The following is a 23,396-nucleotide window of genomic DNA, read 5'->3' on the forward strand; positions in this document are numbered from 1 at the left end:
AGGCTTTGACAAAAAAAAATGGAAGCTGATTGACTACCATGCACAGCTGCTCCAGTTTTAGTAAATCAACGCCTGTGTGTGTATTCTAATCCTCGGAAGACCTTTCCTCTGTTCTGGAATTTTTAGAAGAAGGTGCAGATGGGTCTGCCAGTTAGCACCCTCAAGGTGCAAGTAGTTGCTTTAGAGGTGTTTTTGGAGACTTCTATTTCATCTGAATCTTTCATCGTAAGGCCCTAGCTCAGTCAAGACTTGTGCCAGTTGGTCTACCCAAAATGGGATCTGTCAGTAGTTTTGGCTCTAACAAAAGATCTTTTTTAATCGTTAGATTCAGCAACTCTGAATTTACCTTACCTTAAAGACAGTTAAGGTAAGGTAAACAGACAGTTCTTCTGATGGCGGTAACTTCCGCATGCAGAATCGGCAAATGGCATGCTCTATTGGGTAGCCTTTTTTTGTCCTTTCTCCCCGGATAGGATTATTTTAAAAGCAGATTTGTGTTTTCTTCAGAAAGTTGCTTCTATTGACACCATTTGAAAAAAATGTTTTTTATCCTTGGACATGAGAAGAGCAGTGTTGTCTGGATAGATTTGGTCCCAATGTTGGGGGTTCAAGCTCGCTCTGCTAGAGCTTTGGTAGCCACCTGGGCAAGAAGGGGCTGGTGCCAGTCTGGAACAAAACTCCAAAGCGGCAACATGGTTATCCACTGTTCACCATTACAGATCGCATCTATTGTCAGCAAGGGATCAGGCCTTTGGTTTTGCAAGATGTTGTCCCTCCATAAGATTGGTAAGTTCTTGTTTATTCTGTCAGGTGCTGTCCTGAAAGAAATTTAGGAAAATTCAAGTTAGACCTACTGGTAACTTGTTTTCCAGTTCTCTTTTAGAACAGCAGTGATTGCCAGCCTTTGTGCTTTATTATACTCTGTTGTGCTTATGTGTTTTAGCTTGGCCGGAGTTACTCTACTACAGCTTGAGGATCTGTGGGGAGAAGCCTCCTTTTTAACGTTTTGGTGGTGAAGTATTTCCTGGTGGGAGAAGCTACGATCTCTCAGGTGCTGTCCTGAAAGACTACAGGCAGTCCCCGAGTTAGGAACGGGTTAGGGACTGCCGGTTTGTTCTTAAGTCGGATATGTTCGTTTTCCAAGGTGCCCGCCGTCAAGGTGGCCGCGCATGCGCAGAACATCATGCCGCCTCACGTTCGTAAGTAGGAGTCATTCGTAAGTTGGAGGTTCGTAACTCAGGGACTGCCTGTACTGGAAGAAAAAGTTGCTGGTAACTCTAACTTAAATTTTATTATCCTATAGGTCTTCTTTAACTATTTCCGACTGCCCATAGCAGACATTTTGCTACCGGGCGGCCATTGTGTGTGTGTGTGTGTGTGTGTGTATGTATGTATATATGTTCTATCTCTCACAAAAGTGAGTACACCCCTCAGTTTTGTAAATATTTTCTACCTTTTCATGTGACAACACTGAAGAAATGACACTTTGCTATAAAGTAAAGTAGTGAGTGTACAGCTTGTATAACAGTGTAAATTTGCTGTCCCCTCAAAATAACTCAACACACCGCCATTATTGTCTAAACCACTGGCAATAAAAGTTTGTACACCCCTAAGTGAAAATGTCCAAATTGGGCCCAATTGGCTATTTTCCCTCCCCGGTGTCATGTGACTCGTTAGTGTTACAAGGTCTCCGGTGTGAATGGAGAGCAGGTGTGTTACATTTTGGTGTTATCGCTCTCACTCTCTCATACTGGTCGCTGGAAGTTCAACATGGCACCTCATGGCAAAGTACTCTGAGGATCTGAAAAATAATTTGTTGCTTTACATAAAGATGGCCTAGGCTATAAGAAGATTGCTAAGACCCTGAAACTGAGTTGCAGCATGGTGGCCAAGACCATACAGCGGTTTAACAGGATAGGTTCCACTGTGGAGCAGGTGGAGGAGCGCAAGGTCTCTAACATCCACCAGCTCCATGATGTCATCATGGAGGAGTGGAAGAGGACTCCAGTGGCAACCTGTGAAACTCTGGTAAACTCCATGCCCAAGAGGGTTGAACTTTGGGCCCAATTTTCACATTTTCACTTAGGGGTGTACTCACTTTTGTTGCCAATGGTTTAGACATTAATGGCTGTGTGTTGAGTTATTTTGAGGGGACAGCAAGCTATACACTCACTACTTTACATTATACAAAGAGAGAGAGATGTCTGCCAGCATATATAATATATGTAACCAGTATATATTCCATAGTTTGTAGATGCTATAACTTTTGCACAAACCAATCAATATACACTTTTTGGGGATTTTTTTTTTTTTTTTTTTTTCTTACCAGTGGTGATCAAATACCACCAAAAGAAAGCTCAATTTGTGGGGAAAAAATGACATCAATTTTCATCTGTGTACAGCGTTGCATGACTGCGCAATTGTCAGTTAAAGTAACGTGGTGCCGTACCACATAAAGTGACTTGGTCTTGAAGGGGATAAATCTTCCGGAGGTCAAGTGGTTAACATATACAACATTTAAAATTCAACTTCAACTTTTTTCTTTTTCGTTTTCTAATTGATCTGTCAATTCCTTCCCGTTTTTAGGAAAATCCCCCAGAACTCTGCACAAACACAGGCGTAGATCTACAATCGGTGTCCGCGGATCACCTGAAATGAACTTTCTGATTCGCCAAATTGCACTGCAGAGAAGCAAGAAGACTAGTCCTGAGCCTCTGGTAAACAGTCATTTTACTCTCTGTAATATGCAACAGCTGCAAAAACTCTAATATAGTTTTGGAGACACCAAGGGGTATATTTATCAAAAGCAGTTAATCTGACATTCAACAAACATTCACTGCAGGTGAATTTCTCAGGTGCTTTAACCACTTAAAGACCGCCCATCGCATATATACAGCGGTGGAGCGGCTCTATTGCACGAAACACCTGTACATCATTTCGTGCAATAGTTACTGTGGACACACGTGCGCCGACTGCACAGAGGAAGCCAATAAACGGGATCCCCGTTCTGACCTGGAAGTACAGAGATCTTCTGTTCCTTGTAGGCAGGAACGCTGTGTTCTTTCCTGTCTGTCCATCCCTCAAACAGTTAGAAAACACTCCCACTTAACCCTTTGATCACCCCTGATGTTAACCCCTTCCCTGCCAGTGTCATTTATACAGTAACCATGCATAATTTTTTAGCACTGATCACTGTATTGGTGTCGCTGGTTCCTAAAAAGTGGCACCTAGGGTCAGATTTGTCCACCGCAATGTCGCACTCCCTCTAAAGATCGCTGCCATTACCGGTAAACACAATACAAAAAAAGTCCATAAATCTATCCCATCGTTTGTAGATGCTATAACTTTTGCGCAAACCAATTAATATACGCTTATTGGGATTTTTTTTTTACCATAGTTTTACCAAACTACGTAGAAGAATACATATTGGCTTAAATTGATGATGAAGAAATTAATTTTTTTTTTATTTCTATTTTTTTTTTTCAAAATTGTCAGCCTTTTCTTGTTTATGGCGCAAAAAATATAAACCGCAGAGGTGATCAAATACCACCAAAAGAAAGCTCTGTGGGGGGGGGGAAAGGACATCAATTTTTATTTTGGGTACAGGGTTGCACGACCATGCAATTGTCAGTTAAAATAACGCAGTGCCGTATCGCAAAAAAATGGCCTGGTCATTAAGGGGGTAAGAACTTCCGAGGCTGGAGTGGTTAAAGAACAGTGATTCCCCGCTAGAGGAGAACCAGCACCCAGGGTGGCCTGGTCATGTCTGTGTGACCATAGCTATAGTCCGCTCGGTCATGGTAAACCACAGAGAAGTACAGGTGTTAAACACATCTGTATGAAGCTATGTAGAAGGATTTCTCATTCTTAAGCAATTATTGGCCTATTTATTATTGTAGGACCTGTGAGATGGGCTCTTTTTTTTTTTTTTTTTTTCTATCACATTAGTAGTAATAGCAGCTTTTGTTCTCAACTTTTTTACAGTCCAATCCCTTTATATCTCCACGGAATTCAATACTAAAAGAAAAAATGTCCTCCTTTCGAAATGCTTTCCAAGCTGTTGAGGAAAGTGAAGGAAAACTTCCATTTCCAGGATTCTCTGAGGAGGAAGAAGAAACAAAGTGCAACACCTTGGGAAGAAAAAGCTATGGTAAATGAATGAATGTGATTATAGGTCTATTGCCACATCAGAATAATCAGTTTGATCATCATTTTAGCATAGACTGACTTATGAGAATTGTTTCATATAAAATATTGAAGACAAGCATAGTTACATAGTCGGTTAGGCTGAAAACAGACACCAGTCCAACCTGTGTGAGTGCGTATCTCAATAATCGTATATCCCTATATATTGTGATCGTTAAAATGCCCATCTAATAGTTTTTATAGAAACTATTGACACTCCCTGCTGATACTACTGCTTGTGGAAAATAATTCCACATCTTTACCGCTCTGACAATAAAGAACCCTCTACCCAGATTAAGGTTAAACCGCTTCTCTTCCAATCTCAGTGATTGGCCGTGTGTCTTTTTAAACTCCTTCACTGAAAAGTTTTTCCCTATGCTAGGGTCACCACTACGGTATTTGTACATCGCTATCATATCCCCTCTCAAGCGTCTTCTCTCCTGAGAGCATAATTTCAATGCTTGTAGTCTTTCCCCATAGCTGAGATTTTCCAGTCCCTTTATTAGCTTTGTTGCCCTTCTCTGGATTCTCCCCAGTTCCAGCACATCCTTCCTGAGGACTGGAGCCCAGAACTGGACAGCATACTCAAGATGCAACCAGACCAGAGTCTTGTAGAGCGGGAGAATGATCATTTTATCTCTGGAGTGAATCCCTTTTTTAATGCATGCTGATACAGGGGGTCCCCTACTTACAAACATCCGACTTACAAACGACTCCTACTTACAAACGGAGGGAGGCAACAGGAAGTGAGAGGAAATCTACCCCTAGGAAGGGAAATTCTCTCCTGTAAGAGTTAATATGGGGAAAAGGTGTCCCCAAATTTTCAAAATCCAATTGTCATTGGGACAGAAAGTGATGTGAAATCTTCTGAACAGGGGCACAGACCGCAAAACAAATGTTACAGGGGTGATAACCCTTCTCTATGCTATCTAAAAAACTTAAAAATAGTTTTTTTGGCTGGAGCTACACTTAAAAAATTTACCTGTTCCGACTTACAAACAGATTCAACTTAAGAACAAACCTAAAGTCCCTGTCTTGTTTGTAACCCGGGGACCCCCTGTATTCTGCTGGCTTTGCTTGCAGCAGCTTGGTATTGCATGCCATTGGTGAGTCTATCATCTACTAGGACCTCCAGATAAATGCCTAGTGGAAATTGTTTTAACAGCCAAAAGATTTAAATTCTGTTCAACCAGTATTGTAATCCAGGAAGCACAACTTGTTCAAGAACACTTTTACTCTGGCCATACATGAATTGAATTTCTGCGGATTCCTGATGATTATATGCAAAACTTTGGGCCTTGGGTGGCCCTGTTAGCACCACACAGTTCAACAAACTTTGATTAAAAAATTGAAAGAGCTGGGGAGCTGGGTGGTAAATTGTTGGTTGAACGCTAACTGTAGCCAGTGGAAGGATTGTGGCAATGAGGGAAGACATTGTGATTGGGATTTCAGAGCTTAAAGCTGTGTTCCGCTGCCCCCCCCCAAAAAATTAAATGCTGTAGTTAGCTGCTGACTTTGAATATTAGGACACTTACCTGTCCAGGGTTCCCACAATGTCGGCACCCCAGACGATTTTTGGATCGGCTGTTGGGTGCAGGCTCCGGCATTCCTTATAAGGGAAACCGACATTGCGCTTTCAAATTGGCCCAGCGGAGGAGGGGAAAAAAGGGGGGTCGAACTTCCGAGGGATGGCGTAGTCTCCAGAAGTGGGGAAAGGGGACCTGTCAAACAGGTACATGTCCGTCCCGTTACCCCCCCCCCCCCCTCCCCAAAAGGTGCCAAATGTGGAGGTGGAGACAAAAAAGGGGAAGTTCCACTTTTTAATGGCACTCCGCTTTAAAAAAACACTTTGTCAGCTCAAACGGCAATACAGGAAAGCACTATATTTCTGGCAAATAACTTATTTTTTTTGTATTTGCAGCATGGTTAAAGGGCTAAATGTGGGGAACTGTGGATGTATTGCAGAGATGTACTAAATACTTTTTGATTTTGTGTTTTGTATACACTTTTAATAAAAGCAGGTAATGGATCAGGCATACAGTATGTCTTCTGTTTTTTTTCCCCTTTTTCTTATTACCAATCAGTAACTTTTCAAGTCTGCATGTAAAAAGTTTCTATCCTCTTATGGTTTTCCAGGTAACATGTGCGAAAAACCTGAACTGCCAGTCAAGAGGAAGAGAGTGTGTGTTAATTCGCTTCCTGAGGTACCTTTGATATCCACACAACCACCGATGGCCACTCAGGTATGCTGTTGGTCAACCAAAGTGCTGCAGAGTTATGCCCTGTACACACGGTCGGATTTTCCGATGGAAAATGTGTGATAGGACCTTGTTATCGGAAATTCTGACCGTGTGTAGGCTCCATCACACATTTTCCATCGGATTTTCCGACACACAAAGTTTGAGAGCAGGATATAAAATTTTCCGAAAACAGAATCCGTTGTCGAAAATTCCGATCGTGTGTACACAAATCCGACGGACAAAGTGCCACGCATGCTCAGAATAAATAAAGAGATGAAAGCTATTGGCCACTGCCCCGTTTATAGTCCCGACGTACGTGTTTTATGTCACCGCGTTTAGAACTATCGGATTTTCCAACAACTTTGTGTGACCGTGTGTATGCAAGACAAGTTTGAGCCAACATCCGTCGGAAAAAATCCTAGGATTTCGTTGTCGGAATGTCCGAACAAAGTCCGATTGTGTGTACGGGGCATTACAATGCAAGATGTCCTTAGCAGACAGATCATTTGTGTACTCTTATTTCACCCACATTCCTAGTGGGGGTAGTCCAGTTTCACATCACACTTTAAATCTCTATCTTTTTCTAAACCAAGATAAAGACCCTAAATTATCAAAATTGTATCTATAGCCTGAATGCTTTTGTTTTTGTTTTGGATAAAGTGGGAAAGCATTAGAACTCCTGTCAGGTTTTCTTGCTGGTAGAAGTCTGTTTACGTCCTGGTTTGGTCAGTTGTTCCAGAACAGGAAGTTAGGGAAAACCTCTAACAGCGATTTATTTATTTATTTATTTTCTTTAATAGTTAAGTAGGAAATATAGTAGAACCCTTGTCAGCTATTTAATTTTTGTCAGCTTCCCTGTTTTTTTCGATTTTTTTTTTTCCCTCACTTCCTGTCTGGTAAAAGTGAGGGGAAGTCTTTCTAATTGAGTCCAGATAGCTGTAAAAACTAACCTTTCCCCATTTTATACTAAACGTAAAAAAAAAAATTGTGGGCTAGCTCCAAGATATCTCCTCCTGGGAAACTTGGGACTTAATCCAAAACCTTTTGTGGGGTATGTATTGCCTTGTAGTGCTTTTGCCCATATACAGGGTTTTTCCTGGTAAGTCTTGCCTAATGAGATTGGTTGTCTGGTCAGACAACCTCTTTGGTCACTGAGTTTTTGTCCCCTAGAATGTCAGGGATGCAAAGGCCTCGGGCCTTTCCAATTAAATTGGCTGCCATTTTTGACTTGGACATTTTTGATCCCAGAACCTGTATTAGGATTTGTCCCCAGTTGTTTGTGTGTTTTTTTTCTTTTTTTTTTCTTCCTTTGCTTTAGTATATCATGTGGGTCGTTTTTTTTGTTTTTTATTTATTTTTTTTTATCCTTCACAGGAACTAGTTATGGTTTGACTTGTTAGGTAGGTTTTTGGTTGATCAACTTTTTGCTAGTTCAGGTTCAGTGCCCTTTTCTTGTGCAGTAATTGCCTCTGGTGGTGACCTACTTTTAGGTCTTGAGCATCAGGTTGATTCTTTGTCCTTCCTATAATCCTGTTGGTATGAAACATGGCTTCCTCTGGTGCAGATTTAGAGCCTGGTTCCTGTGCTACAGGCAGTCCTCAAATCTCTTTGGCCTGTTTGGTGGTTTTCTGCGGTGTTGCCCACCCTTCAGTTGGACTGCTTTCTTACCGTACATCACGGGACACAGAGCCATTGTAGTTACTATGTGGGTTATAGGCCACCTTCAGGTGATGGACACTGGCACGCCCTTAGGACTTTAAAGTGCACTCCCTATATAACCTCTCTCACTACTGGGAGCACCTCAGTTTTTTTGCCAGTGTTTAAGGTGTTGGTCACGAGTAAAGATGTGCTGTGCTGAGCTCCATTGGAGCAATCCTTGCTGGGGCTAGCCATGCAGCCGGATCCATTCAAAGTGTCTTTTGGGCCGAATTGAATGGTACCCTGGCCTCGTGTCCGAAGAAACAAGGTCTTGCCTGTAAACGCTTCTCTTTTTAGAGAGCTGGACCCCGGGATCCAGTACTTTTTGGTAGTAAGGCCATAAAGTTTTTTTTTACTGGCGGTGGTGCTATTACAGGTCCAGAGTTGTGGGTTTTCTCGAGGATCCCCAGCTCCTGAAGGTTTAACAGGACCCACCATGAAGGGTGAAGATGGGGTCTGTTGGTTTTACCACAGAAAACCCTGCGGCAGGAAAGGTAAGTGGAGTTTTTCTAAGAAATTTTTGAATTTTCTTATGAATGTCTCCTTTAAGCTAGTAAATGTCATCATGCTTATGTGTCACCACTGGTGGCTGTATAGAGCACATACCTTCTCACGCTTCCTCAGAGAGCTCACTATGTGTCCGAGACAGCAGCTTCAATTTCCTCCAGCCAGCAGCAGACCTCCGGTAAGTCTAGGGGGGGTTTTCCTCCCCACCAGACGCCCCCCACCGGTGCCATTTGCTACCCCTCTTCAAGAGGAAGAAGCACTAAAAGAAAAAAAAAAAAAAAGAGCGGCACACTGCACTACTCGGCGGCTTCCAGGCTCTCCTCGCCATTTTCTCCCCTCTCTGTAAGATCCCATAGGATCAGAGGCCCGCGCTCGCCAGGGTAAACGCTTTTTTTATATTTGAAAGAGAGGAGGTGGGCCGGAGGGGACGGGGCTTAGCGCGGCGTTGGCGTCCTTCAATGTCCAGCGCAGGAAAGAGTGTTTGTTTTTTTTTCGTTTTTTTTTTTTTTTTTTTAAAAAGCACTAGTATTATTGCTGCAAGCTGCAGAGGTACACAAGAGCGTAGGGGGGCATGTAAGAGGTTGGTGACACAAGCATTCTTTTTTTTTTTTACTATTGCATCAGGCTGAGCGTTAATAGTAGCGGCAGTGGCTGACTATTGCTCAAGCAATGGATGTGATTTCTTCTGGTAGCACCTCTGCTTTGTGCATCGGGCTATATTCAGAAGAGGGGGGTTGAAACACCCCCCAAAAAGGAGCTAAAAGGGTCTACCTCAAGCTCTGGAAAGCCTACTCTTCAAATGGCACCCCCCCCCCCAGAGGGGTTGGCTAGTCAGAGTGAGTATTGGGGCCATGAAATGTTTGCAACTGTTTTCAACACTGCAGCCCCTGTTCATTTTACTCTTTTTTTTCCTCAGCCATGGCAGGTTTTTAAAAGAAGTTTAGCGACCTTAATCGCATCCCAGAGTGGTCAAGATGTGACAGGTTCTCTTCCAATTTCCTAAGACCCTCAGACTGAGAAACTATGGGCAGGAGAAGACTATTCCCTCAGGGGACCGTGGTGAGGCTGATGACTCCTCTTCTGAGGTGTCAATTGCGGGAGGTTCAGCTTTTTAATCTGTATGATAGATGGTACAATCCGCTCCACATTTATGTACCCTTAACTGAGTATTAGGGTTCGCTAAAGCCTCAAGTTGTGCATGCTTTTTCCTGTCCATTCTTTGTTGGGAATTTTTTTTTTTTCCTGGAGGATCACCCAGATGAGCATTATTTTCCATTCTAAAAGTTTTCACACTTTATCCTATGGTAGAGAAAATTCACTAAGCTGGGTTATACCAGCAATTAACGCTACTGTATCCTTTGTGGGTAAGTTTGACTTGTCCGGCATACATTACTCAAATACTTAGGGATCCAATGTATAAAAGTTTGGAATTTCTATTGAAGAAAAAAAAGAAACACTTTTTTTTTTTCTCTGGCAGGTTGAGTGTCTCAGCCTGCGCTGACAGTAATTGGTTAATTGTTGAGAAACCAGTTTTAACATGTGTTTTAAAGTTATCCTGCTCAGCAGGACCAGGAGGCAGCTTTATGTTTGCAATAGTTGCTATGACAGATTGCGCTTTCGCTAAGCGTCATGCAAGAAGCTCCTGGCTAGTCTTCCCTTTTGCGGTAAGACAGCTATCTGGTGATATTTTGGATATATCCAAATAATTTCTAGCAAAAGAAAGATACCCCTTTTGCATTTTAAATGAAGGACTAATTGTGTTTTTTTATTTTAAAGTTTCTTCTTCTGTGCCAGGGGCATCAGCCTCCAGGCAGTCACGACGGCCTCCGCCGTCAGGTTCAAAGGGTAATCCTCAGGGTTAACACCAAGAACATAAGAGGTCTTCAGGGAGGAAGCCTACAAGATACTGTAGCCTCCTTTTGAGGAGGCCCTGCTTGCTCAATAGGGAGAATTCTTCTACAGTTCTCAAGGATCTGGCGGAAGCAATGTCAAGACGAATAGGGGACTTCCTCAATAGCTCCAACGTACAAACTGGAGTTCCAAGAGTTTGTCTCCTCGTTTTCTCAGATCAATTGTTCCTAAGGATCCAGAGAAAAATAAATCTTTCTCTCTAGCATTGGACCATATTTTGGCAAAAAGTGTTCATGGTGGCCCCATGTAAGAGCAGAGATTGGGATTTGGTTAAATCCAAATGGACATTCTAGATCTCAAAAATCTAAAATTCAAATGCTAAATATAATCTCCCCCTTTTTTGCATGAAGATGCATATCTCCATATGCCTATTTTCTTGCTCTTCTTTTTCAGTGTGTAGCTCTGCTTTCCGATCTGGCTGCTACACCTCGAGTACAGGGTTCTGGCTCCTTTTCTAGCCAGATTGAGGGCCCAAGGTATAATTATTATGGTTTACCTAGTCGATCTGTTCTTGTTAGACCAGTCTGTAGCCCGCTTAGACCAAAAGTATGGTCACCACATTTGTCTACCTGGAATATCTAGGTCGGATTCTCAACCTAGAAGGAATCTTCTTTAAAACATGAAGAAAATACTTGGGTCTAATCATAGGTACATCCAGAAAAGGGTTTTCGTACCCCAGGCTAAGATCAGCACCATAAAGGTCTGATCTAGGTAGTCGAAGCAAGATGTTTTTTCTCCTATTCAACTTTGTGTGAGGTTGTCGGGAAAGATGGTGGCTTCATTCGAGGCTGTTCTTTATGCTCAGTCTCATTCTAGACTGCTGCAAAGCAGTATCCTATCGGCTTGAAACAGAGACTTCAAGCTCTATATTCCCATTGTGTCTGACTCCAAAGCCTACGGCCACATCACCCTGATAGCATTCGATTTAGTCAGATCTTGGAGACTAAGCAGGGTCGGGCCTGATTAGTACCCAGATGAAAGACCACCTGTAAATACCAGGTGTTGAGTGCGCCGGAGCCTCAGTTTATGGTTAACATCCAAAAATCTGCGAAGGGGAAAATCCTTTTTTCAGTTACCTGGGAAATAGTATCAACACATGCCAACCTTCTTTTTTTGTTTAGATTGGGGGACAGTCCCGAAAGAGACAGCTGTCCAGGAGAAGTGGCCTAGATCAGAAATGGCCTTGCCCATTAACCTTTTAATATCCAGGCAGAACACTTGGTTCTGAGGCCTGATAGTTCAGTTTAAGGTATTGTCCTGCTAGGAGTCAATCCGTTTCTGCCACAGCAATGACCTATATTAATCACCAAGGGGGCACAAGAAGTTGTGCGGCCCAGAGAAAGGTGAAGCTTATCCTATCTGCAGTTTTCATTCTAAGAATAGAAAATTGGCAGGCGGACTACTTGAGTCGCCAGCAGTTTTACCTGGGAGAATGGTTAATTCATCTCGATATCTTCCTGTCAATATGTCAAGGATGGGGAATCCAAGACCTAGATCTGTGCGTCCAGGATCAACAAATAAGATTGACAACTTTGTGTCAAGAACAAAGGATCCGCTAGCATGCAGAATGGATGCCTTGCTATTCCCGTGGAATTGGTTCTCACTGATTTGTGCATTCCCTCCTATTCTTCCTGCATCCACAACTTCTTCACAGGATCAAGCAGTCGTTGATTCTTGTAACCCCAGTGGGGTCCAGGAAATCTTGGTATGCAGAGATCGTAGAGATGGCAGTAAGAACCCATGGACCCTACCTTCGCGGCCAGACCTTCTCTTGCTGGGTCCGAAGTTCCATCCTACTTTACAAACGATAAATTTAACAGTTTGGCTATTGAGGCTCACGCTCTGAAGAAGCGTGGGCTGTCGGGTTCGATAGTTTTCTACCTTAGTTTATGCAGAGCCAGCCTCCATAGTTATATATTATGGAGTCTGGGAAACTTATGTCTCCTGGTGTGAAACCAGGAGCTGCACCCCAGGAAATAAGTCTAGGTAGAGTCCTTGATTTTTTTTTTTCTGCACAGAAATAAAGCTGGCCTTGAGTGCTTTCTATGGACAGGTCTCGGCCTTATCGGTATTATTTCAACGACCGCTTGCTTCACACTCTTTGGTCCATAACTTTATTCAGGGGGTAACTCGGCTTAATCTCCGGTTAAGTAACCCCTGGGACTTGAATTTAGTTTTGTCGGTATTTCAAAACAGCCTTTTTTGGGCCAATACGACATATTCCCTTGGTCCTTTTTTGACAAGGAAACTATTTTTTCTAGGAACGATATCTGCTGCAAGAAGGGTATCAGTATTGGCTGCTCTTTCTTGTAAAGAGCCATAATTTTGTTGTTCACAAGGATGAGGTAGTATTGCGTCCTCATCCTAACTTTTTACCAAAGGTAGTATCAGGTTTTTATCTAAACCAGGATATTGTTCTACCGTCCTTTTTCCAGAACCCTGTTCTATGGAAGAAAAATCACTACATTTTTTTTTTTTTTTTATGTGGTGCGGTCAATGTCTACTTAAAGGCGATTGCTCAGATTCGAAAAATGGATGTTTTTATTCATGTTGCCTGTAGGTCCTAAAGGAGGACAGGCAGCATTGAAATCTACTATTCTAAATAGATTCGACAAGTAATCATTCAAGCTCATGGTTAAAGAGGTGGATTCCACCCTCTCAAATCAAAACGCACTCCTCTAGGACTGTTAGGCTCGATTCACACCTATGCATGTTGCTTTTGAGCGTTTTTGGAGGTTTTTTTTTCATGCTTGCAGCGTTTTTGCCGCGATTTTGCCGCGATTTGCGTTTTGCAATTTTTTTTTTTTTTTTTTTTACAGTCTAAAAAAAAATTTAAAAAAAATTAAAAAAAAAAAAAAAAAACGGCAAAAACGCTGCAAAAACGGTGCACTTGCGTTTTTGATGCTTGTCCATTGAAATCCATTACATGCAAAACGCTGCTTTTTGCATGAAAAAAAGTCCCCGACCCTTTCCAAAAATGCAGAGAAACAAAAAAGCATTGATGTGAACATGTTCCATAGGAACCCATGTTAAAAAATTCCCGTGCATTTCTGCAAAATGCATCAAAAAACGCGCTAGTGTGAATGGAGCCTTAGTGTTTCCTGGGTAGTGCATCACCAAGCCTCCATGGCTCAAATCTGTAAGGCCGCAACTTGGTCTTCAGTCTATACATTTACCAGATTCTATCAAATAGATGTAAAAGGTCATGAGGATATCGCCTTTGGGCCCAGGGTACTGCAGGCTGCAGTATTAGTCCTCTAGTCTCTTATTGCCCTACTTTTTGGTGTCTCCTTCCCTTCAGTTGGCATTGCTATGGGACATCCCACATAGTAACTACTATGGCTCTGTGTCCCGTGATGCACGATAAGAAAATAGGATTTTTAAAACAGCTTACCTGTAAAATCCTTTTCTTTGAAGTACATCACGGGACACAGAGGTCCCTCCCTTCTTTGGTATACACGTGTATTGCTTTGCTACAAAACTGAGATACTCCCAGTAGTGGGAGGGGTTATTTAGGGAGTGCACTTTTTATCTTAGGGCGTGCCAGTGTCAATCACCTAAAGGTGGCCTATAACCCACATAGTAACTAACTAAGCTGTTTTAAAAATCCTATTTTTGGACAGTCTGACAGTATCTGGATTCCTGTGTCCCTCAATGGATGAGAAAAGAAAACTGTATTGTAAAACTTCTTTTTTTTTTTTTTTTTTTTTTTTCTGAGTCCATTGAGGGGCACAGGTCTCGCCTCTGTTTCTGTTCATACTCTACTACTATACTTTAACACTGCTTGCTACAAACTGGGGCATGCTGCGTGGAGAAGGGTTTATCTTGGGGCTGGCCTACAAGTTTTTGTTTGCAAGTGTCCAATCCAGCAGTATAACCTGACAGTATCTAAACTCCCTCTGATACTGCGTTGAATAGTTTTGTATTTTTATTTTCTAACTAGCTTTTGAAAAACGAAATTGCAAATGTTATATTATAAGTGCAGATGTGCAGCATGGTTTCTCTCTTTTACTGAAAATGGTTCAGTAAGTTAGGCTTTTCAGGGTCTGTATATTCATGATTTTCCATTTTTTGTTTTTTTTTTGTAGGAAACTGAGCAAGTACATTTACTGGAGAAGATCTCAGAGTCTGGCTCTACAGCTTCCAGATTGTTCACCGCTGTGTCTAACTCCGGTATGAAGTCTTGCTTTCTGTAAACAGTAGAGTTTCTTAGGAGCTTAAACCTAACATTTTTTTAAACTTTGAGATTTTTTCAATTGACTTTTAACCACTTCCGGACTGCCGCGCGTCGATGTACGTCCAAACTTTGAAGGGGGATATCGTTGTTATGGCAGCAGCTAGCTGCCATAACCCCGGTATCCCCGTATTCGTGCGGCGGTCCGCTTTCTGATAAAAGTGGTTTCTGCGGCGGATTCGCCGCAAGATCACTTTTATTGGTGGAGGGAGAGGGTCCCCTCCCGCCACGATCTGGTGCTCTCCGCCGCTTACCGGAGCCGTCGGTATCGGCGGAGGCGATCGCGTCCGTTTCCCTCCTGTGCCTGGAGACGAGAGAGGCTAAGATGGCGCCTGCTCGTCTCCATGACACTGCTGGGCGGAAGCGACATCAAAACGTCACTTCCGCCCAAGCCTCTTAAAGGCATATTTTTTTCAATGTCATTTTTTTAAATTACACTTTTTTTTTTTTTTTTTTTTTTTTAATTGCATTTTAGTGTAAATATGAGATCTGAGGTCTTTTTGACCCCAGATCTCATATTTAAGAGGTCCTGTCATGCTTTTTTCTATTACAAGGGATGTTTACATTCCTTGTACTAGGAATAAAAGTGACACAATTTTTTTTTTTTTTTTTTTTAAACAGTGTAAAAATAAATAAAATAATGTAAACTAAATAATAAAAATAAGCGAGTAGCTCCTGCATATGAAAACGGTGGTCAAACCACATGTGAGGTATCGCCATGACTGGTAGAGCGAGAGCAATAATTCTAGCCCTAGACCTCCTCTGTAACGCAAAACGTGCAACCTGTAGAATTTTTTTAAACGGTGCCTATGGAGATTTTTGAGGGTAAAAGTTTGATGCCATTCCACGAGCGGGCGCAATTTTGAAGCGTGACATGTTGGGTATCAATTTACTTGGTGTAACATTATATTTCACAATATAAAAAAAAATTGGGCAAACTTTAGTGTTGTCTTGTTTTTTTTTTTATTCAAAAAGTGATTTTTTTCCAAAAAAAGTGCGCTTATAAGACCGCTGCGCAAATACGGTGTGAACAAAAGTATTGCAACGACCGCTATTTTATTCTCTAGGGTGTTATATATATATATATATATATATATATATATATATATATATATATATATATATATATATATATATATATATTTAGGGGTTCTAAGTAATTTTCTAGCAAAAAAAACTGTTTTAAACACCTAAAAACCAAAACGAGGCTGGTCCTTAAGTGGTTAAGCATACAAGTCATAGTACATTAGAAGATGAGACACAAATGCTGACAAAATATGAATATATGTTATGGTTAAGTGGTAATACGATACAGACGCTAAATATAGTTGCGACAAAAGTAATATTGCAAAAGTTTGCAATGTCACATGCCAGTTCTAGAATAAGGTTTGCCAGTCCGTCTCAGAATCTTGGAGCTAAACCATGAACAAATTGGAAGAAATATAAAAATGAACAAATATTAACCGAATGTTAAAACATATCCTCGCTTGTCATGAATAAGACCAGTTCTGTCTCTATTCTATCAAATATAGTTTAATATTTTCAAGAGATAGTAGGTAATTTATAGGTGTTTAGCCACACTCCCCATATATGGAGAAACCTATCCCTATTCCTTTGAGCAATAGCAAAAGAGTATTCATAGACGCACTAGAAGTGCACTCTGGAGATGACCTCTTCAAGTGTGGGTGCTACATCTTTTTTTCCATTGGTACATTATGGTCAGTTGGTCGCTATTAATATGTGTAGAACCACTGTCCTACAACATTTAGGGAAGTTATCTATGGAAAGTCCTAATAGAGCTAATTCTGGAGAAGGATGAGTTACGATCCCTGTGATGGATGAGTTCAGTTTAAAAACAGACTGCCAAAACAGGTTATTGACTTACAATGCCATAAAATGTGTAATGGGTTACCAGCTTGACCGCAATTACGCCTTGTACATTTTAGACAGACGTAGAGAATTTTAAATCTTTTCTCCCAATGAGATACACAATGCAAAGCACCAAGGCTGTATTTAAGTGCCTGACTCCAATCCTGCTCTGAATATGATTGACCTAAATCCCCCTCCCATCGTGTTATAGAAGGTGAGTGTGGGAGGGAGGTGGGAGATAACCCCCCCCCTCCCTTCTGAGTAGATTCTTTGTGATAGATGCCCCAGACTTGTTTGTCTAGTGAAATGGTATTGGAGGTCAATGTGTGAATAAAGTGTTTTATCCGAAATAATTGAAACCTGCATCGAACATCAACCGGGACTTGTGCTAGAGTAGAATACCCACTTTTCTATCCGAAAAGGGTTGGAATTAAGAACTCAAAAGGTGATCTATCAAAGTTCCCTGGACAAGGAGGAGGGGCTGTATATAACAGCGTGCAGCGGGGAACACAGCTATTGAAATGAAAGCTGTTATGTTCCCCCGCGCTCTAATCAACCAGGCGGCGGCTCTCCTCTCTCTTCCCCTACGATTGCTGGGAGAATGGCTCCCATACCATGCCGGCGGTGCTCGCCCCCCCCCCCCCCCACACACCCCGCTCCCAGGCAGCTCACACTCGCCAGCCCTCAAAATCCACTCGCAAAATGCGAACAAGCGAGTGGAATTTGAGAGGGCTGAGAATATAGAATACAAGAGTATAAAAAATATAAGACCGGAGAGAGGCATTAAGCTGGGTAAATAAGTAAGCTGGTAAGGGTATTGGTACTGTTCTAAATATATAAAGAATTTTTGGTAGGACAACCATTTTGAAGGTGGCGATCTGCCCCAGCCAAGAAGTTTCATACTTGCTTAATTGTCAGTTCGGTTTGAACAGAACACAGTAGCCTATTTTTTTTTTCCCCTCATATAGACGGGTAGATTTAGCAGTTAGTTGGATACCCAAATATTGGATTGTCAGACTCCCAATTACAAGGAAATATTGATGTTAATTTAGTGTAAATTCTATTATTAATATTTGAAGTAAGGACTTGACATTTGGATACATTACTTTTTTTTTTTTTTTTTTTTTTTTTTTTTATAGTAAAATATTGCTCCAAAGACCTCCTATTGCTGCGTTTACTCCAAGTAGGGATGACTTCGTATCTGAAAGGGTCAATATTACATCTTTGGCAAAAAGTCAGATTTTGTGGTTATTCCACATCCATTGTAGGCAATCCAATGGATTCCGCAAATGGTTCCATCACCAGAGAAAAGATCAAAGGAGACGAGGGATATCCCTGTCTGGTGCCGTTTTGTGATAGCAAAGGCATCATAATACTGAAGAGGTAAACGCCTGTGCAGATGGGTTCGTATATAATGCTAAAATAGTTGAGAGTGAAACCTCTAAATCCAAATTTGGTTAAAGTGGCCTGCAGATATCCCCAATGCATCCTATCAAAAGCCTTTTCTGCGTCCAAGGCGAGAAAGGTTGTAGGGATTTTTTTTTTTACTCTCGGCTAGGCGGATTATATTAAGTGTTCTACAGGTACCATCAGGTGCCTTTCTTCCCTTCATGAACCCAACTTGATCAGGAGCAATTAAGGATGGTGTCACTTCCGCAATCCGATTGGCGATTACCTTCACATAAATCTTGAGGTCTGCGTTTAGTAAAGATATTGGCCTAAAATTTTGTGGAATGGTGGGTTCTTTCCTGGTTTGGGCAAAGTGACAAGGCCTTGAGCACTTCTGCAGGTAATGGAACCAGAGGATGCCATTGTATTAAAAACCCCTTGCAAGTGTGGAACTAGGATAAGTTCGGTAGTGTTCTGCTGACAGCCCATCAGGGCCAGGTTATTTAGCACTAAGGCCTTAAACTTTATGGATCTCTTCAGCGGTGAAGGGGAAATTAAGGTGTTCTAATACTGGAAGAGTAAAAGCGGGAAGTTTAACTGAGTCCAAAAATTTTGATATGCCTTTTTGAAGGGCGCTGGGTCAGAATGTAAATTATAAAGGGCACCATAATACTCCTTAAAGGTGTTTGCTATTTCCTTAGGATGATATACAGTATCTCACAAAAGTGAGTACACCCTTCACATTTTTGTAAATGTTATTATATTTTTTCATGTGAAGACACTAAAGAAATGACACTTTGCTACAATGTAAAGTAGTGAGTGTACAGCTTGTATAACAGTGTAAACTTGCTGTCCCCTCAAAATAACACACAGCCATTAACCACTTAACCGCGCCATTGCTGAATGACGGCTACAGCACGGCTCGATAACTCTGGGAGGGCGTAAATTGATGTTGGGAGTATCTGTGACCGCTGGGTCCTCCGGACCTGGCGGATCACGGTAAACAGCCGCTGACAGCGGGTGTTTACCATAACGTGATCGCTTCACCAAATGACGGAGCGATCACTTGTAAACAAACCGACGTCCTGTCCGGTTCCTCTCCCCTCTGTACCAATTGGTACAGTGTGAGCGGAGAGGGGAGAGATCGGGTGCAGCATCGCTGTGGACTGGGTCTGTAGTGCCCACAGCGCTGATCTGTGCCCATTACAGCCTTATCCAGCCATCCATCCATGCTCAGCCATCCCTCTGTCATACTCATCGAGCCATCCATCCATGCTCAGCCATCCCTCTGTCATACTCATCCCGCCATCCATGCTAAGCCATCCCTCTGACATACTCATCCAGCCATCCCATCCACCCCCATCCATACTCATCCATCCATGCTTAGTTATCCATATTCAGCAATACTCATCCATCCGTACCCAACCATACTCAGCCATAACCCAGCCATGCTCAGTCATCCCATCCATACTCGGCCATCCACATTTATGGCTCAACCATGCTCCGCTATCCCCATCCATGGCTCCTCCATCTTCGTTCATGCTCATCCATGCCACTACAGTGCCTCACAAAAACACCTGACTGTGCTCCCTGCATGTTGGGCCTCTGTATCTGGCCAGGCTGTGGAAAAGTCTCCCACATGTGGTATCGTCCTACTCTGGAGGAGTAGAAGAATCTAGTTTGGGGTGTAATTTTTGGTATGTACATGCTATGTGTTAGAAATATTGTATAAATGGACGTTTGTTTAAAAAAAAAAAAGTGTTCATTTTCTTTCCACATATTCCAAAAACTTGTAGAAAAAAATGACATGTTCAAAAGACACATTATGCCTCATAGATTATACGTTGGGGTGTTTTCTTTCCAAAATGGGGTCATTTTTTGGGCGTTTCCATTGTCCTTGTGCTCCAGGGCCTTAAAGCGCAAGAGGTAGTCAAGAAATTATATGTGTAGTTTATGCTCCTAGAACGCCTTAAGGTGCTCCCTCAATGTTGGGCCTCTGTATGTGGCCACGCTGTGTAAGTCTTAAACATGTAGTATCGCCATACTCAGGAGGAGTAGCAGAATGTGTTTTGGGGTGTAATTTGTGGTATGCATATGCTGTGCGTGAGAAATAACCTGCTTATATGACAATTTTGTGAAAAAATAAAAATAAAAAATCTTGATTTCAAAGAATTGTGGGGAAAAAATTACAACGTCAAAAAACTCACCATGCCTCTTGCTAAATACCTTGGAATGTCTACTTCCAAAAAGTCGAATTTTCCTTCGGTGAGTAGCATGGGTGACAATACGGGTATTATTGTGCCACAATATTGTGGGTTCTTCATTATACTGTTCTGTTAGTTCTACTGTTATCGGAGCATGGTCCGACCATGTAATGGTGCCAATGGTCGTATTGACAACCTTTTATAAAGGGACGATGGATTAGCAAGTATTAGATCTATTCTAGAAAGACGTAGAGTTCTGTTTGCCCTGAGACCCCTCCAGGCACCATACAAAGCTTAACAATGTAGGGTAGATTTCAGAGTAGGTTTATGTCTAGTTACAGAGGAGGAACTTTCTATGTTGGCATATATCACCGAGTTAAAATCCCAGAGTAAGAGGTTTCCCTTACATAAGGATTTTACTTTTTTTTTAAAAGGTTTCTTAAAATGGACACTGGTCCTTGATTGGAGGCATACACGAAGACAATAGTATATACTACATTATTCATAGAACAAAACAAAATAATGTACCGGCCACTAGAATCAGTAATTACTTCATGAAAAGTAAAGGCAATTGCGTTCTTAAAGCGGAGTTCCACACAAAAATGGAACTTCCACTTTTCGGAACCCTCCCCCCCTCCGGTGTCACATTTGGCACCTTTCAGGGGGGAGGGGGGTGCAGATACCTGTCTAAGACAGGTATTTGCACCCACTTCCGGCATAGACTCCCATGGGAGTCTATGCCTCTTCCCGTCCCGACCGCGCTGTCTGCTGGGAACACACAGCTCCCAGGAGAGAGCGGGGACCACTAGGGACGCGCAGCGCGACTCGCGCATGCGCAGTAGGGAACCGGGAAGTGAAGCCGCAACGCTTCACTTCCTGATTCCCTCACCCAGGATGGCGGCGGCAGCTGCCGAGAACCGAGCGGGTTCTCGGCGTCCCCTGCCGACATCGCTGGACCCTGGGACAGGTGAGTGGGCATGTATTAAAAGTCAGCAGCTGCAGTATTTGTAGCTGCTGGCTTTTAAATTTTTTTTTTTTTTTTTTTTTTTTTTTTTTTTGGCGGTGTGGGTGAACCCCCGCTTTAATTGCTGGGAGAGCATGATTGCACTTGGTTTCCGCATTGGCAAAAAATATATGTGGGTACAGCTTATGTGAACTTTTTGGGGTTTAGCTGGGGAAAAGTGCATTTCCTGTATGCAAAGGACATCTCCTTTTAGTTGTTGAGCTTCCGACCACATAAGTTTACGTTTCGAAAGGGCTGTTCAGGACTTTGACATTAAGAGACACAAACTTAATGGTCATATTAAAACTAATGCAGGAGATAGCCGATCTTGCAGAATCTCTATTATGAAAAAGAGTAGTCCCCATTGAAAGAGCAGCATAAGGAATAGTGGGTGTGATAACATGGGATACTAATCCAGTTGTTGAATAAGTCAGAGGTGGGCAACGCATATCCATTCTAAAAAAAGGCTAACTTCAATTCTACAAACAGTAGAAACCCTCAAACCCTCAAGGTTTTTCACCTTAATGCATTCTATGCATTAAGGTGAAAAACCACCTGTGATGCAGCAGCCCCCCAGAGCCTCCATTTTACTTACCTGAACCCGGTCTTTCCAGCGACTGGGACGAGCACACCAGCCACGGTCTCGGCTTCTGATTGGATGGCTTGATAGCAGCGCAGCCATTGGCGGCTTTTTTGTTTTGTGTTATTTTGTTTTTTTTAAAACAAACCTTTACATTTCCTTTTAAGGTATCGAATGCCATCTTCCAGTGAAAATATGTTAAATGTTTTTGGCTTGATACGTCTAAGTGAGTTCTTGATGGGGGTCCCCCAGCGATAGATTAGATTAGATTTTGGTTTCTTAAAGCTTTGGTGATGGTGAGAAGCTTTTTCCTGTGCTGGATGGTAGCTTGGGATAAATCTGTATATTGAGGTCTGCAATTTGTCCACTTAATTGTGGGTTCTTCCTCATTGCATGCATGGCATTCTCTTTGATATAGGAATAGTGGATTATAGTCAAAACATCTCTTGGCACCGTATCAGGTAGGAAGGCTGGCTTGGGCAATTTATGTGCCCTTTCTACCACCAATTCAAGATCACTAGCCTCAGGTACAAGCGGGTGTAGTAATTGGCGCAGAAAGCTTTTTCGTGGAAACTGAACCGCTAAATTTATTATTATTTCTGCGGGATCGGTCTTCCATGGCTGCTAGCTTCGCCGCTATTCTCTGTATATAATTTTGTTCTTTTTATAGACATCCACAAGATTATTAGCAAGTGAAAGCATTATTAGCAAATGAGCAGTGAAAGCATTATCCATCTTGTGCTCCACATGAGACATTCTCTGCGGCAGATCCTGAACAGAAGCATTAATAGGGTTGAACATCATCATATCCACATGAAGAGTGTCTCAGTGAAATCGGCATATCTTTCAAGTTTGTTACTGACACTGGCTGGGTAGATGAAGGGAATTGCTCCAGGGAAGTTTGACTAGGTTGCTCTGCATCACTGCCTTACATGTCAGCTCTCCCTGCTTGACTTTTTTGAACTTGGCAGGACTAAGTGTTTGGGCTGTCGGAGAAAGCTTTTCTGAAGCAGGGCGGCATATAGAGATACACACTGAAGAGACTGATCCACTGGTCTCTGAAGAGCTCTCTTCCTCTGCCATGGTGCACGCGATCAGGTCGGCGCCATCTTGGTAAACCCGGCTTACCGCCAGGTGCAGGGACTTCCAAAACACGGTATCAATTCCCACTTCTGTGTAAGATCGCCGCATCGTGTGGTGGTCTACGAAGCTTATGGCCCCTCTTCCCTCCCCCGCTGTCTTCTGGGAGACATACAGGTCCCAGAAGACAGCGGGACCATTCAGAAAATGCTGTGCGACTCACACATGCGTAGTAGGAAAGACTGAAGCTGCAAGACTTCACTTCCTGTTTTCCTTAGTAAGGATGCCGGTGCCTGCACTTGAAGCTGATGGACGGGTCGGCTTCGGGTGCTGACATCGTGGGCTCCCTGGCCAGGTAAGTGTCCCTTTTTATATTAAAAGTCAGCAGCTACAGTATTTCTTCTTTCTTCTTTCACGCTGGAACTTGGCTTTAATTTCCTTTTTGGATTTGCATTCAATGATTTAGTGCAAGGGCCTGCCTGACTGCATACAAATT

General features: G+C 42.4%; 1 protein-coding gene across 4 annotated transcripts in view; it reads left to right on the top strand.

The window, feature by feature from the left end:
- CDCA2 (cell division cycle associated 2) overlaps positions 1 to 23,396 on the top strand; it is a 100,131-nt gene that overhangs the window by 17,726 nt on the left and 59,009 nt on the right. For all 4 annotated transcript variants that reach the window (XM_073622233.1, XM_073622230.1, XM_073622229.1 and 1 more), the window contains exons 3-6: positions 2,587 to 2,717; positions 3,985 to 4,150; positions 6,322 to 6,428; positions 14,630 to 14,714. In XM_073622233.1, coding sequence (XP_073478334.1) covers positions 2,587 to 2,717; positions 3,985 to 4,150; positions 6,322 to 6,428; positions 14,630 to 14,714 — 489 coding nt within the window. The remainder of the gene's footprint in view (positions 1 to 2,586; positions 2,718 to 3,984; positions 4,151 to 6,321; positions 6,429 to 14,629; positions 14,715 to 23,396) is intronic.

Source organism: Aquarana catesbeiana, linkage group LG03, assembly GCF_042186555.1.
Source record: "Aquarana catesbeiana isolate 2022-GZ linkage group LG03, ASM4218655v1, whole genome shotgun sequence".
Classification (NCBI taxonomy): Eukaryota; Metazoa; Chordata; class Amphibia; order Anura; family Ranidae; genus Aquarana; species Aquarana catesbeiana.